Source organism: Vespa velutina, chromosome 3 (assembly GCF_912470025.1).
Source record: "Vespa velutina chromosome 3, iVesVel2.1, whole genome shotgun sequence".
Taxonomy (NCBI): domain Eukaryota; kingdom Metazoa; phylum Arthropoda; class Insecta; order Hymenoptera; family Vespidae; genus Vespa; species Vespa velutina.
In genome coordinates, this window is record NC_062190.1 from 10132267 (window position 1) to 10148068 (window position 15802).

Consider the following 15802-nt stretch of genomic DNA (forward strand, 5'->3'; position numbering starts at 1 on the left):
AAAAGACACTGCCGAGAAATTGCCATTTGCTTCCATACTCGCATAAAAATTATATATGCGGGCATAGTTATGCGCACTATGAGGCACTTTTTATGACATTCACTTACAATTAGATTTGCATAGCGTTCGTTCGCTTTTAACAGTGACAATATTATAATACATTTTCTCGGTAATGCAACGCGTAAAAGTTTCAAACGCGAGAAAACGAAGAATGGAAGGACAAAGCGGGGTCACTCGAAGGATTCGGTTAATGACACACTCACACACACACACACACACACACACACACACACACACACACACATACATACGTACATAGACAATAAATATACAGACAACTGAAATAGATAGACAGATGGATATACATGGATAAGCACACAGATGGATACATAGAAAGTAGTTACCTACCGGAATATCCCTGTGGTCGGGCCACGCCTCGCTCTCGCAGAAGATTGCACGAAATTACTCGCTTTTTGGAAAAAAATAAGGACTGGTGCACGCCTCTTAAGGGCCGGTGATTTTGTTCGTGAAACGAGAGCCGTTTTTCGAGCCTAAGTGGTGTTCTGATTCACGAAACGATACGGTTGCATTCGAAAGCAGCTCGGAGGCGTACCAACCGATATCGATTTATAAAATTGTTTTGTTGTGCGAGAGGACATTTTAAATCATTTACCCGTAATTTCAGACGCTAAGCCGATCATGCTACTTTCTTCCTAACGTGTTATTACGCTCGCGTACACGTGTATCTATCTCCTTGCCGTTTAATGAAATCTTATATTCGTTAATATATCCTCTCGATTACCAGAGTTATTTCTATATATATATATATATATATATATATATATATATATATATATATATATATTATAATTATAATAATTAACATTCGGCCTTGTTCTTAGTCACGCGTAACGGCACACAGGTGTATCTAATCGATAGCTAAAGATCCGTTATTCGTTTTGATCCCTTATCAGTACGATAATTTTCATTATAAAATAAAATTTATCGATTGACGAACTTTATAGTTACAAAAAAAAAAAGAAAAAAAAAAGAAAAAGAAAAGAAAAGAAATTCTAACTTTTACTACGAACGTTTCTCCGTCCCTGTCGATCGACATATTTCCTAAAAGCCTTTGCATAACCGACGACGTGTTTGATCTTAACGTTGGGGTGGGTGGTCAAAAAAAGAAAAAAAGAAAGAAAGAAAGAAAGAAAAAAAGAAAAAGCTCGTAGGTATTTCTATAACGATCGTGTGTTTTACAAACGAGAACAAGATCGAGTACTCCTTCGACGTGTATTAATTACGTTCAAAGGAAGTCAATGTCGATTGAACGATCGTTTTATTAACCATCCATCGTAGGTACATATATCTAACACTTTATCAAACAACGTTCGAATAATCGTTCACGCTTGATCTCCGAAGCACAAAGTATTTTTCTGCATCGTTAGCTAAGTAGATATTGCGAATCGGTAACTAGAATGAGAAGGGACGACGAAGGGAGGAGAAAAAAGAAAAATTAAAAAAGAAAAAGAAAAAAAAACGAAAAAGAAAAAGAAGAAAAGAAGGAAGAGAAAAAGTTGAAGAGGTTTGATGAATTGCATAGGCATAGGGTGGAGCGATGGCTTAATGAAAAAAGAAAATTAAAAAGTTAGTCCGATTATTGTAGGATTTACGATGGAGTAGTGAGTTAGCACAAGCTAAGTTCACTTTCCTTCGAGTTTGCTCTTGACGCTGTTTCTTTGTCTCGTTACAAGCCGCATAGTAGTACTTGTTTTCGTTTTATCGATACGACAACGAAGGAAAGGAGAAAAAAAGAGAAAGATGGAATCGATCTTTTTCTCTCTCTTTCCAGCATCCCTTCAGAGTCCTTTCCATCCCCGTTGAATCGCGGAATTAATTCCCACGCGCGTGACTTCAAGAGACGAGACAGACGCCCGTCCGCATCCGTAGTCCTTGCATCCTTTTAAGTTAAAGGAACGACTCTTGGTCGCATGAATGCCGCGCCGGCCTAAGGGACATCGCGTATAAATCACTGTCCGCGACTTCAACCGGTAAGAGAGTGGGGGAAGACATAAAAAGAAAAAGATAAAGATAGATATATAGAGGTGGGGAGAGAGAGAGAGAGAGAGAGAGAGAAAGGGAGAAAAGTAGAGAGACGATCTCAGACTCTCTTCTTCCCCCGGCTACTTATGCTAATGTCGGCAAATCAATTTATTTATATTTATTTATAGCATTCAAATGTTTCCCCGACTCTCAGACTGTGCCTTCTTTCCAAGGATGGACCACCCGCGAAACCTGCGTTCGATCCTCCTTCGCCTATACCGAGATCAGCCCTCTCTCCTTCTCTCTCTCTCTCTCTCTCTCTCTCTTTTTCTCTCCCTCTTTCATTCTTCTTTTCTTCTCTTGTCGAACAGACAGAGAAAACACACTCTACTCTCTTTGATTCCTCTTTCGAATTTCGTATACTATTTACTATCTCTCGGTCATAGAATAATGCATAAATATTTTTTTTTTTTTCATTTTTTTTTATGTTTTGTTTATTTTTTTTTCCTTTTTTTTTTTGTTTTATTATCAACCTACGACTTGTAATTTTTTTTTTGTCACTTATGTTTACAGTAGAAATAATATTGTAATATTTTTACTATCGTTACATTCAAACATTCGATATTTTTCATTTTTCTCTAATAATTAATGGCTTCTTTTAGTTACCATACATTCCTCACGTTGGTTTTTTCTTTTTCTTTCTCTCTTTTTTCCTTGTTCTTTACACTACTGCCTTCCTTATTCTTCGTGAAACGTGCAATGAAATTAACCGCTTGACGGGTGCGGCTCTACTTCGGTTCTACAACAACGTGACTCGATTCAAGCCGAAGTAATACGATCTAATCACTGACGTAACTATAAACCTTCTATTCCTCGTTTATATATATATATATATATATATATATATATATATATATATTCTTCTTTAATTTATTAATTCTTTCTCTTTTTATCAATAGAATAATTGAAGTAATCTGTAATATTGATGAATTGTATCAAATATTACTTTTAATAATTTTCCAACGATTCAAACGATCTCTATAATCTATGCGATATACAATATATTAATATTTAAACAATAGTACATTCGTTTAAACATTAAAAAGACGAGAGAACGTGAGAGGAACTTAAAATAATTTTGATACATAAAGTTAAAATATTTAAAAATTTTCATCTCTCATATCACAAATTTCTTGAATAATTTGTAAAATTTATTATTACTATCAATACGTCGATAAATGAAATGATTAAATATAATAGATATATAATAGAAAATTCCATTTATGTTCTCTGTCATTTCTATTTATTCTTATTTATTCTTATTAATTTGTTATTTATAAATCTTGAGTGTTGAGGTTCTTAGCAATGAAATTTTCGGCGGATTTCTTTTTATTTTTCAGGGATCATCGATGTCTCATTCATGACGGATCATTCATGGATAGATTTATCTGCAATCGGACGAATCCGAGAATGGCTCGTTACATCATCAATTTTTACGCAAAAATACGAAAAGGATAGGAAGAACACTTTAAAAGTCCTATCATTACTCTTTTGATTTGTTCGAAAATTCGATTAGATTAATTAGCAAACGCAAATTTAAGAATAGAGTAACCATTAACCCGTGGATCTGCAAATGCAGTAACCTCCACGTGGTGAGAACTCGATCGGTAATATTTACGATCTATCGAAATCTTATAGGATACAAGTATTTATCCTAATTACAAAATTTTCAAAATCATTTCGATTTAATTCCAAGTAAACATTGAAGTATTAACATTTTACATCGTTAATAATATTTCAACAGATAAATAAATTGAATATAATAGAATTCTATGGACAAATATTAAATATATAAATTTGATATTAAAATTAAGATTTTTGTCGATTATTTTCGATTGATAATAATAATTAATGAATGTATACTTATATATAATATATTATTTTAAATAAAAATCAAAAGGTTAATTCGTTTTCACATTATTTATGAAACAAAATATCTAACACTTTCTTTTTTATTTTCTTTTTTTTTTTTTTTTGATCATAATATCTCTTGTATAATTAATACTCTTTATATTGTATTATTACTATTACAATAGTAATAATATATGATATAATATTATAATAGTAAGAATAATGATAAGAGAACAAAGTAGAAATGGAAATACATATGTACTTGTATGAAATAACATTTGATACGTAAATAGATATTCATTAATCTACGTATCAATTAAATTTATTATCCTTTATGAATTTATATCATATAATAAATATTTACCGTGTATATCTATCGCGGATAATGATAAGTATAAATTCAATAATGTACTAACACTATTTATTTTAACTAATACTAATACAATTGTTATGTTACATATGAGAATAATATAACCTATACTGTTTATTGATTGATACGATAGACGTATGGGGAAGACAATGTTACGCTGTTTGAGCTTGTAGTTTATATCGTGATATAAACTACAAATTAGTCGATACCTGTTCTCTAAAGTCAAATACGCTTCGGGCGAAATGTGATGAACTAACTTATGTCTTAAGATAATGATCTAAACAACAAGTATGACTAATATAAGTTCGAAGTTGAAAGATTTGAACGCCATCTGTAGTCTCTCTTTCGTACTACGCGTTTAGCGTCTTTAGTTGAAGGCGTGTCATTTTTCTATTTGTTTGAATGTACGAATTATATTATTTTATTCGTAATGAGTTCGGAAAATATAATTCGTTTGATCACAGTTTTATTTTTCTTAACTTGCTGCATTGAACAAGGTGAAGATAATATATTTAATAGGAAAATATTTATCTCTCTCGATACATGAGATAACCTATAAATGAGTTGCTATTATCAATCAATTATATGTATTTTAATAATTTACATTTTTAATTTCTTATTATTAATCAATGCACCATTAAGTCCATAAATAGTATATATATATATATATATATATATATATATATATATACAAATATATATATATATAATATATAAAAATATTTAAATTTTCTAGGTTTCTCAATAAAATGTTGGGTATGCAGATCCGATTCCGATCCAAAATGTGCTGATCCTTTTGATAATTCTACAGTACCAATCACAGATTGTAAGCAAGAGCCAGATTTAGAACATTTACCAGGTGTACGACCAACCATGTGTCGTAAAATACGTCAGAAAGGTGAAATATATTAGAATATTTCTTCTATTCTTAGTTGTAATGTTTTTTTAATATTTTTTTATTTGCACATATATATATAGTCAATGGGGAATGGAGATATTTTCGCAGTTGTGCTTACATGGGTGAACCGGGAATAGCGGGAGATGAACGCTTTTGTCTTATGAGAACCGGAACATATAACATATTTATGGAATATTGTACTTGCAATAGTAAGGATGGCTGTAATTCAGCATCTAAGGATTATGGAAGTTTACTATTACTCTTACTTACAATGATAATTTCATTAGAATATGTACTTCATATCTTTTAAAAAGCATTGCCAAAATTAATGAAAAGATCTGAATTATTAAGTAACTTAAAACTTTTACAAGTGCCTTTGTAACATAAATAAGTAATTAGTACTTACGGGCAACGATGATGTATCTGTTTAAAGATTTACACAAAGAGTTCGTGGCATAATATCTCTTTAAAATCTATTATTTCGTACACACAATCTATCTTTTTATAAATATTTTATACCAAAAATGTTTTTATATTTTTTACAAATATTATAAACTATACTTAAAACATTGTTTTCCATGTCAGTATCATTAGTACAAACAGACCTAACAAGATTAACGTATATCTGATATAAAATCAGAATAATTTTAATTAAGACTGTTAATGCCATCCAAATAGATGCAAATTAACTTAGTAATATTGGAAATTGTGTGAAAGATTTTTTTGTATTTATATATATTACATTCCTGTAAGAAAGTTATTTTCTTATAAGACTACCTGTAATGCATATCACACTAGCAGTGTTGATAATATTGTGTAATAATAAGCAATTAATAATCCGTCCAAGATTTATATCTGTCAAATATTTTATATCTCTGTATGGATAATAAAAGAAAGATGAAAAGAAATAAAATACATAGAAGAAAATATATTATTAACAATATATGGAGTTTTAAAATAATTCTCTGCGCAAATATCGTGTATTCCGATAGTAGTATTTCACTTTAAAAAAAATAAAACAATAAAGATAATATATATTGTAGTAAAATAAACATGAAAATAGAAATACGCCTATTATACAATATTACGTGAAAAATACACATTCCGCGCGTTTTACATGATCATAAATAATTAATTTTTGGCATTGTCACTAGTCGTTACGAATTCTACAATTATATTAATTATATTAATATAAAATAAATATGTAACAACAATTTATATAAAAATTTGATGATTACAATTAAAGTTCGTTTTTCATTGATTATTGAAAGTTATGCTTATGTTAATGATATTGTGTTAATATTATTTGTATAGTAGTTTTTATGCAGACAAAAGATTTAAGATAAAAATTCATAATTTTCGGTCGATATTATGTGATTATTAATCGAAAAGTTATTTAATCGACACTTTGTTGATTTGATATAATACGAAATACATTTTTACTACAGTAAAAAAATGATTGTCATAAATGGCAGTCTGATTGGACTAGTATCGATTAAAAAAAAAAAAAAAAAAAAAAAAAAAAAAAAAATATATTTACAAATGTACATAAATCGACACGAAAGTAGTTTATAAATAAACAGACTAGATTAAGCCACCAAAGCGCTGGCTGTAGAACTCTCGTACTTCCAATTAGGTGGAAGTGAACCCTTTGACTTATAATATCTTGCAAGACGATGAATTCTCGATTCAACAAGAATTAATCGAAATTTACTATCTTTATCCTTGCGATTTCTTTCTAAATGTTTCCGAATACCAACCGCTCTTTTAATCAAGTGATATAAATCTTCCGGTAAATCCGGAGCAAGGCCCATACTTTTAATAATACGTAGTATTTTATTCCCCGTACGGAATCTTACCTGGGCAACTCCATGAGAATCACGAAGTATAACACCTAGGAAATATAAAGTTTATATATATATACATATATTATATATATAAAATTTATGGCAATTTATAATTAAATATAATTGACGTTCGAAAGTCATCGTAACATTTTCATTTCGCGAACATATAAAAGAGATAAGCCGATAGATTATGTCAATTAATTCTATTATTTAATTCTAAATTGTTTTCTTCGATTTTTTTTTCTATGTTATAAACAAGAATGACGTTAATGAAACTTTAAAATAATGCCTTACAACAATTAAAAAATAAATCCAAAAGCTTGATAAAGAATCTAATGAAATTTACCAATTTGAGATGGAGTACATCCTTTCTTTGCTAGTTTATAAATAAGTTCTTTACAATCTTCAGGAGTTAACTTTAACCAAGTTGGTACACTTCTACGATAAGGTAAAGCTGACTGGGATATACCTTTCCTGTGGAAAGCGATAATGATTTTTATCTTGAAGGAATAGAAAAATATTAAAAAAATATCTTAATTATTTATGAAAATAAAACGATCTAATAATTTTATCGATATTTATAATTTAATTAATATAAAATATTTATTGTAAAAAATAATTTCAATAATAATTTTCTTATTATTTATAATAATTATTATATTATTACATTACCCTGGTGCGTGCATACGACCCATGATGGCAAATTTTCCAAATTGAAAGACTACGCAGCAAATAGACTTCGTTTAATTCGACAAAAGATAACAGTAACAATCAATGGGAATTCTTTTTATAATTTACACATGAACTTAGATGACATATAAATCGTAATATGAAAAGAGATAATCGCTCTGTATTTATAACTTACGCTTAAAGAATTTCCTTGTCGCGTTCCTTCTTTAAGCGTTTCTCTCTTCGAGACGTGGTTGCGTAATGTTAGTGATATTTTAAAAATCCCTAGGAGATCACCACATTGTTACTCCGTCGCGGATAAATCAGGAACTACTTTTGACCATACTGCGATACATCGGATGATAAACTTGCCAATATCGTGTAAGTATGTAATATAAAAAAAATAATGATTTAATTTGTATTATTTTATTATAAAAACAATATATGTGTAATTTATAAAATCGTTCGATGTAACGTCGTAATACGAGATATATTATAAAAGGAGAAAAACTTCGTTTGAAATAAGTTTAGTAGTCGAAAAAAAAAAAAATGTTTTTGAATATGTTTATAATTATTTAGGCTTGTTTATTTATTTATTTTTTTTTTTTTGTTTTTTTTGTTTTGTTTTGTTTTTTTTTTTGAAGATAAGGGTAAAAAAGATAATCGAATCACAGCAAGAGTATTCTATTATTTAAATTCTGATTTCTGTAGAAAATATATCAGTCAGCGTTTACTATCACCAGAACAAACTTAATCTAATTCTTTTTATTAAACATTATATTTTTAGTGGACGGTTAATATTTTCAGTATACTAAACTAGACATTTTGTATTCGTATCGGTTATATCGACAATTCTTCTTTTTTTTTTTTTTTTTTTTTTTTTTTCTTTTTTTTTTCCTACGAATACCAAAAGAAAATTTATCTCCGGCAAGTGAGAACATAACGGAACGAAAAAAAGTTATATTCGGACGAATGCATTATTACTCGAATGATTGCCATTTCGTTATCTGCTGTCCTGGTTTTGCCAGAGCCTGTTTCCATTGTTCACCATAAGGACCACCAACGTCGGGTCCGATAGCAAAATGACCGACTGTCGTTTTCTTACCTGAAACGATTTAATGGGATATTGAAAAATCGATTAGGAAAAATGTACATTAACATATCAATTAACATCTACTTAAGTTAAATTTCTTTCGATAATTGATAAGATTAATAAGGTCGACCTCGTAAAATTATATTTCAACGTAGTAAAGATTCGTAGTTTAATTCGACCTTATTGCTTAACTCTTAGCTAGATAACTTGATTAATCAATTCATGCCGAATAGAGACAACGTTTCGAACTATAACAAAGTGCTCGAAATGTGACGTAACAGAATTATATTATAGCAATCCATGATCGTACCCATTTTATTTTTCGAGACGTATTTTATGACGAAGCTCACATCCTTGAGAGCACCCTGATAAGGATTTTCTGCGGCGACCCTAGCCATGTCGGGTGAAAATTTCATCGAAACGCAAGGTGCAAAACGATCGCTCTTCCAAAAATGTGTTATCCTGCCGCTCTCAATGACCGACATTTTCAGGTACATCTGTCCCTTCAATATTTCGTGTTCGTGCATTGTCTGTAGTGAACATCTCAGACGATGAAGACATAACACGAGGAGTCCACAGTTATCATCCTTTTTATCTGTTTTTTCAAGGCAAAGGGACAACTCGATTTTGCCCTTTTTATTTTCTTTCTGTAATGGAAAAGCTTTGTGAAGTGAGAATAAATTAAAAATTTATTAGATATATTAAAAATATAAAATGTATGCATTTTAGAATCTAACTTTATCGTCGGTAATAGAAATGCCACTGCTAATCGGTCTGAGAGGTTTCCACAAGTCACCAGTTGATACGTCACTGGCGTGCTTCGATTTTGGTGGTTTTATTATGAAGTTTTTCAAATCTAGAGATATCGTGGTTGCACCGACGGTTCGTCTTTTGTCGAAGATTTTCCTTTCGCTGATTTGAGCGTCTGAATTTTTATCCTGTCCTGTACTAAAAAACTGACCAAATATCTTACTCTTAGAGGAATCCTGATGATCATTCGATGATCCCTCCTGTCCCTTTTTACCACCCTTTTTTCCGCTGTCTTTAGCAGGTGACGAATTTTTCTCTTTATCAGCTTCTTTCTTTTCCGTTGCTATCAACGGTTTGTCTTCGAGAACGGCATAGAGCGTGACTACGATGAATTTCGAGCCATTTATTTCTTCCTCTACGACCTTCGACTTACCGAACTTGATCTTTGTCTCTTTTCGTAAATGAAAAGTGAATTCCTCGTTCCATTGAGGCCACGATTCGTTTTTCGAGGTTGTCTCGAATTTTTCTTTACTTGGTATTAGCTTCACCTAAAACTCAAATCATTTAATATCGAAATCTTCGGAAGTACGATTTTGACGATGATAGAAAAATAAAAAAAAGGAAAAGATAAACAAGTTTTCTTTACGTCGTCACGCGTCAATACCGGTTTTAAAGTCGTGTGTCGATAATAGCTTCGATAAATGAAGTCGTAAAATGATCGATATATATATATATATATATATATATATATATATATACGTTTGTATATATGTATATATTGAAACGGAACTCGTGCAAAGTAGAAGAAATATAAAAGATTTAAATTACAATAATCTCTCGAGTGGACATGATCATTTTCTCGCTGCTATCATTACGTAATACCATGGATAACATGAACTCTCTTATATTTCACCTTGACGACGTAACTGTTGACTCTGGTGAAGCCAAAATTTTGCGGTAAGTGTCTTGCACCAATGACTGTTACGCAGAGAGTTTTTTCATTTGGCGAATGGATGATTCTGACGCCTACTTCCGGTTCTAAGTTGACGGTACGATCCAAAGGCGTCGACACAGTTTTCAAGCCATTGTCGATAAAACTCCTGATCTTTGCCAAGGCCATACTGCTTCTTTCGTAAAGAGCTCGATATAATGAAATTTTTTTTTCCTTCTCTCTTTCTCTCTCTCTCTCTCTCTCTCTCTCTCTCTCTCTCTTTCTCTTTTTCTTTTTAAATCGTTATTAACTCTTATCGAGTCTCAACGATTGCTCGTTCAGATAACGGTCTACTACCGAAGATAGACATCCGGCGTTGTTCTCTGAAAAGTATCGTTCTTATTGTCAATGTTCGTTACAATTATATTCTTACGTAGACGAATAAGAATATTGATGTGTTTTCGCTTCGTCCAAGGAATATCAATATCTCGACGTATACGATACTATAGTAGCTATCTTTATACTGTGATAAATTATTACGATCAAACTGTAAAACCGTGGTGGGTTTCGTTTTACGCACGATTAAACATTCATTTTTTAGACGTTCTAATCTTAATCTTAAATATTTTACTAACTATCTTTTTCTATCAGTCCGATTAAATTAAAACTACATAAGCATGTATGTTTAATTAATTCAAATAAATAAAAAAAAAAATAAAAATAATAAAAATAAATAAATAAATAAATAAAAGAAAAATAAAAGAAAATAAAATGGCAAACGTGTTTTTATGGCTGACTAACGAAATCGATAGATATACGTGTATAATGTTTAATTATTAATACTTCCGTTTTATAGATCGATAAATATACATTTATTATCAAATAAAGATAGAACAAAAAAATTGTTGTTCATTTTAATCTATAATCACGATTATCACGTTTATTTTTTTTAAATCGTTTAAAACAATGTCCGATAAATCCATATATAATATCAATAATTAAGAACGAGCTTAAACCAGGAGTACATTGACATTAATGCGATAACAACAACAACAATAACAACAACAACAACACCGATTTGAAACGATTCAAGATACGTCGTTGTGAGTATTTCTAACTTGGGTCCGACTTTCTCTCAAGACAACAACAACGAAAAAAAGTTATACCCTACAGACCGACCTCCACCTGTTTCAATTTGTATCCCACGGTTCAGGTATAGCTATCGATCGGAAAGGTATACAAAAGTGGTTTGCAAATAACTATCAAACTTGCACGAACTTTTTCCATTTGGAGGAATTACCAAAGATTAAAATATTAATGTAGATATCGATATCTTACCCGCGATCATCGACAATCTCAAAGATCAAGAGGATCGACGAAATTGATCGTTGTAAACGTATCATTTAAGTTGCCAAGCGACTCGCTACGAAAGACGTAGTTTCTTTCGTTCGTTAAGTTAACGTAATAGAAAGAGAAAGAGAAGGAAGAAATTATCTAGAGCAAGTTTTAAGACCGTCGTACAGGTATTGATCATAGGTGTAAAATCTTCAAGGTTATTCGAGGACACTCTCCATGATTATTTTCTGACCACCTGATATACCAAAGTATTTCAACGATCTTCTTCTTCTTTCATCGGCCACTCTGATCCGATCTACGAACGATCGTTCGGATTTCAAAGCCACGCTTAAGATCTTTGAACATCGTGGTTACTTGTTCGATCGTTTGCTTAGCTGGCTAGCTTTAGAACACGACAAACACAAATGTCACAGAGCACTCTTCAAGAAATTTCGTTAATACACTGATAACGAATATGACGAGAATATGAAACGTGCGCGTGGATCGAATTGAAAGCAATTACGTGTTTTACTGGCCACGTTCGAGAAAGACGCGCCACCGTGGTATGCGGCCCGAGTTGACGCGTGGGTTCTCTTTATAAGAGACCAACCGGGTACTCGTAACAGTGACGGACGAAATTAGGGCGCTTATATCAGGCCCAAAATCAATTTTTATTTGATATTTCGATTTTGTGTTACAAAACAATTTTTATAAGATTTTTCTCATATATATATATATATATATATATATATATATATATATCGATTAGAAACATAATCTAGTCTCGTTGTAATCTATTTATCAACAATTTTCTATTTAATTGCTAAATAATAATTTGTAATATTAATAATAATAATAATAATGATAATAATAATAATAATATATATAATATGTATAAAAAGTATAGATGACTCGTTGTTTTATTTAAGATCTTTCGTTAAATTATTAATAAGCTTTCTAACGTACTAACGGTGTCATATACATGGTGTCTATATCTTTAAGTACAGACCTAACGCATACTTTAGTCACGATTGAAGTGGTGGGGGAAAACCGCCTCTACCGCACGTTGTACGGTCATTACGAAGTTCATTTGTGTGCGATGCCGCCTGTTGCGTGCATACAAGCTTCGAGTATTCGTGTGAACGTAAAACTCACACTAATACACGAGGAACTACGCTACGTGAATGAGAGTGTGTCATCGTTCCCAGGCCCGTAACATTTTGCGATAGAACCAGCGTCATTTGGAATAAGGTCGAAAATAAAAAACAATGAACGAATTAATAATATTTTGTTTCACATTTTTTACGCATGTTTCCTTACGAATGATCAAACAAAGATTTAAATGCAAAAAAGATCAATATTTACGTAGAAATAATTTAATTAAAATGCATAATGATTTTGTTCAAGCAATAGAAAGGAATACACCTATGGTACGTCGCATTGCATTAATGATAATGCATACCAACGATTTCATTTAAATATCGAATGAGCATATGTTTTGTTTTTCTATTTGAAGTCATTAATTCAATTAACATCAATCGCGGCGTAATATGATTGAAATTTTGAAAAAAAATTTTTACGTAACACAAATATGAAGAAAATAAATTGAAAAAAAAAGAAAAAAGAAAAGAATAGAGTAATTTGACGCGTAAAAGGAACGCATTAATGAACTATTTTTAATTAAAAGCATTCGAGTTCTATCCTCATGAAAATTATATCGATTGTACGTGAGATAAGCAAAGATAGTACCGACAGATTGATCGACCTTCGAGTTTGAAAGACGTACCTGTCTTTGTCGTGTCGTGCCTTAGAATTGTCAAGAAGATGCATCGTTTCCAACGACGAGAATAAATTTCTAAGGATTTCGTCTCCGCTTTCCTCTTGACTGAAATGTGACATTTATCGTTTGATAATGTCGCACGTATTATAAATAAATTATAGTTTGTTTTGTACTTCATTAACCATTAGATACTTAGCTATAATTTCCTTTATGACGAAATATTCTCACAGCCTTCATGGTCTATGCCAACGTTTTCTAACTTATGACAGCATACTTATTAGTAGTATAAAAGATCGTATCTCATTCTTATATACGTTTACGTGCTTATATCAAAAAAAAAAAAAAAAAAAAAAAAAAAAAAAAAAAAAAAAAATACGGCGTCCTTTAAAATAATTTTCAAACTTACCTCCGTACTTTTTCTATTCACCGAGAAAATTTTAACCCGGTTTATACTCGTCCGTTCTATAATTTTGGTTTAGTAGCAACCACAAAGAAGCCGTGCCAGCAACATTTGCCACGTTGCTTAGATGCCGAGGGTTATCGTTTCTACTATGTTTACGCATTGGCTTAGTTGCACGTACCATATACGTTTGTACATTTTGAGAATGTATGTATGTACGTGTTCACGTTGAATGCAAATTCTTGTCGATATTGGTGGGGCTTATCTTGGTTTATGTTCTGGATTTTCGCTTTGTCTGGAACTCGAATTACGGTACCAAGTGCAATTTTTTCGTTGAGCTCATACTGATCCGAGGGCTTTGATATGAATTATCGTACCTTATAAATTATTATTTCAATAGTAATTTATATTATTTTTATTTTAAATAAAATTAATTGAAAAATGTCTGTCAACTTTGAATACTTTTAACCAACGTTCGAAATGAAATTATTGAATTTGATTTTAATTCTCGCGAATAATTGTCAATAAATAATTTGAATTAAAAAGAAATCGAATAATATTATATATAATTATCGTCACGGTAGTATACAATATAAAAATTTAAAGTATGCGCCATAGAGGGTGCAAGATATCGAATATAATAAAATCGATAGGAAGATGGCGCGTTTTAACTCGATATTACCTACCACCCATGCCGTATTTCTCTGTCTCTTTCTTCCTAATTATCACCTCTGTAACGCTGTATCCCGCCTTTGGATCAGCTGTTCGCCTACCGCCATGGCGCACGCGATGTCAAAACGTCGGAAACGTTTTCCCCTTTCGCGAGTTTACCCGATCGAAAGGATATTCCCGCGAGTATCGACAATGTAAATTACACGAATTACAAATGTTATTACGTCGTACATCTCGTGTATTATGCATACGCAAAAAGCGTTGTTACATTATTCGTTGATGTGATATTCTTCGTTGGTGTGATATCGTTCGAGGGTTGCAACAGAGTTTACTAATTTTTGATTGTCATAAGGGTAAGTCAATCGATTCAAATAACATACTCTATATTTTACTCTCTCTCTCTCTTTCTAACTCTTGCTTTTTTCCTCCCTTTTATTTTATTGATTTACCTTTTTTGTTTTCTTTCTTTTTTTTTTTTTTTTTTAAAGATCCAAGATTTTCCGTGACACATTCTTTGATCCTTTGTTTACAAAAGAACTTAACCTAACCAAGAAGAAAGACGTGAAATAATAAAATTCAATAAATAGAATACTTCGTATTGTTCGTAGCTAAACTAATGACAATACGATCGTATGAAAATTATAAGATATAGGAGACAAGTGTCTTTACGATTGTTATTTGTAAACAAATTGATTATTATTTACGATTTAAATATTCTTCGATATTGTCTCTTATTATATTTTCTTTATGATTATTCGTTAGAAAATATATAGATTTTATTATGTTGAGTTGCATGTCGTTGTAAAAAAAAAATGTTTCTTTTTAAATCTAGTCTATTTTTAATCTATAATAAATATAACGTAATCGTTGTAATTCGTTAAAATATTATTCTAACCTACAATTACTCGAATGGAACCTGCATGATCCTCATCAAACCTACCCTTAGAAACTTTGTTTAGGAATCGCGAGATGGCACCACGTATTCTTAGCCGATGCATTCCTATATGAACTACTATTCTTTTCTTTTTTTTCTCTAAGTAGTATGTATCGTACAAAAAAAAGACTAAGAAAAAGAATAGAAAGAAAGAAAAGAGAAGAGAATG

General features: G+C 31.1%; 4 protein-coding genes and 1 long non-coding RNA gene across 7 annotated transcripts in view; 2 read left to right on the forward strand and 3 right to left on the reverse strand.

The window, feature by feature from the left end:
* The first annotated feature begins 4659 nt into the window (after positions 1 to 4659).
* LOC124948100 lies at positions 4660 to 6484 on the forward strand. Its single transcript, XM_047491240.1, has 3 exons — positions 4660 to 4821; positions 5061 to 5222; positions 5303 to 6484. The coding sequence occupies exons 1-3, from the start codon at positions 4755 to 4757 to the stop codon at positions 5530 to 5532; spliced, it is 459 nt and encodes a 152-aa protein (XP_047347196.1). The 5' UTR covers positions 4660 to 4754; the 3' UTR covers positions 5533 to 6484.
* On the reverse strand, positions 5732 to 8313 carry LOC124948101 (40S ribosomal protein S13-like). Of its 2 annotated transcripts, XM_047491242.1 has the most exons (4): positions 7935 to 8313; positions 7742 to 7790; positions 7416 to 7543; positions 5732 to 7116 (listed from the first exon to the last, which is right to left on the reverse strand). In XM_047491242.1, exons 2-4 carry the CDS (start codon positions 7762 to 7764, stop codon positions 6812 to 6814), a joined length of 456 nt encoding a protein of 151 aa, XP_047347198.1. In that variant the 5' UTR covers positions 7765 to 7790; positions 7935 to 8313; the 3' UTR covers positions 5732 to 6811. The 2 variants fall into 2 exon arrangements, with proteins under 2 accessions (XP_047347198.1, XP_047347197.1); XM_047491241.1 differs by having other exon boundaries at positions 7742 to 8313.
* Positions 8314 to 8406: 93 nt separating this feature from the next.
* LOC124948098 lies at positions 8407 to 12428 on the reverse strand. Of its 2 annotated transcripts, none has more exons than XM_047491239.1 (5): positions 12034 to 12428; positions 10495 to 10895; positions 9569 to 10129; positions 9142 to 9478; positions 8407 to 8843 (listed from the first exon to the last, which is right to left on the reverse strand). In XM_047491239.1, exons 2-5 carry the CDS (start codon positions 10699 to 10701, stop codon positions 8719 to 8721), a joined length of 1230 nt encoding a protein of 409 aa, XP_047347195.1. In that variant the 5' UTR covers positions 10702 to 10895; positions 12034 to 12428; the 3' UTR covers positions 8407 to 8718. The 2 variants fall into 2 exon arrangements, with proteins under 2 accessions (XP_047347195.1, XP_047347194.1); XM_047491238.1 differs by having other exon boundaries at positions 11851 to 12428.
* A 336-nt stretch (positions 12429 to 12764) lies between these two features.
* LOC124948102 lies at positions 12765 to 14399 on the reverse strand. The gene is made up of 3 exons (XR_007100599.1): positions 14034 to 14399; positions 13634 to 13886; positions 12765 to 13018 (listed from the first exon to the last, which is right to left on the reverse strand). It is a non-coding gene; the product is annotated as an uncharacterized LOC124948102 (long non-coding RNA).
* Positions 14400 to 14786: 387 nt separating this feature from the next.
* The window catches only part of LOC124948095 (bifunctional heparan sulfate N-deacetylase/N-sulfotransferase), a 297073-nt gene continuing 296057 nt past the window's right edge, over positions 14787 to 15802 (forward strand). The window contains exon 1 of the mRNA XM_047491222.1: positions 14787 to 15052. The gene's annotated coding sequence lies outside the window, so the exon portion shown is untranslated. The remainder of the gene's footprint in view (positions 15053 to 15802) is intronic.

Excerpts from the sequence above, each read along its gene's own strand:
- LOC124948100 (XM_047491240.1), top strand. The coding sequence starts at position 4,755 with ATGAGTTCGGAAAATATAATTCGTTTGATCACAGTTTTATTTTTCTTA. Across the intron at positions 4,822-5,060 it reads AACTTGCTGCATTGAACAAG|GTTTCTCAATAAAATGTTGG; the intron begins GTGAAGATAATA and ends TAAATTTTCTAG. Across the intron at positions 5,223-5,302 it reads TCGTAAAATACGTCAGAAAG|TCAATGGGGAATGGAGATAT; the intron begins GTGAAATATATT and ends ATATATATATAG.
- LOC124948101 (XM_047491242.1), bottom strand. The coding sequence starts at position 7,764 with ATGGGTCGTATGCACGCACCAGG. Across the intron at positions 7,544-7,741 it reads GGTCGTATGCACGCACCAGG|GAAAGGTATATCCCAGTCAG; the intron begins GTAATGTAATAA and ends CGCTTTCCACAG. Across the intron at positions 7,117-7,415 it reads ATGTACTCCATCTCAAATTG|GTGTTATACTTCGTGATTCT; the intron begins GTAAATTTCATT and ends TATATTTCCTAG.
- LOC124948098 (XM_047491239.1), bottom strand. The coding sequence starts at position 10,701 with ATGGCCTTGGCAAAGATCAGGAGTTTTATCGACAATGGCTTGAAAACT. Across the intron at positions 10,130-10,494 it reads TCAACAGTTACGTCGTCAAG|GTGAAGCTAATACCAAGTAA; the intron begins GTGAAATATAAG and ends TTTGAGTTTTAG. Across the intron at positions 8,844-9,141 it reads CGTCTCGAAAAATAAAATGG|GTAAGAAAACGACAGTCGGT; the intron begins GTACGATCATGG and ends AAATCGTTTCAG.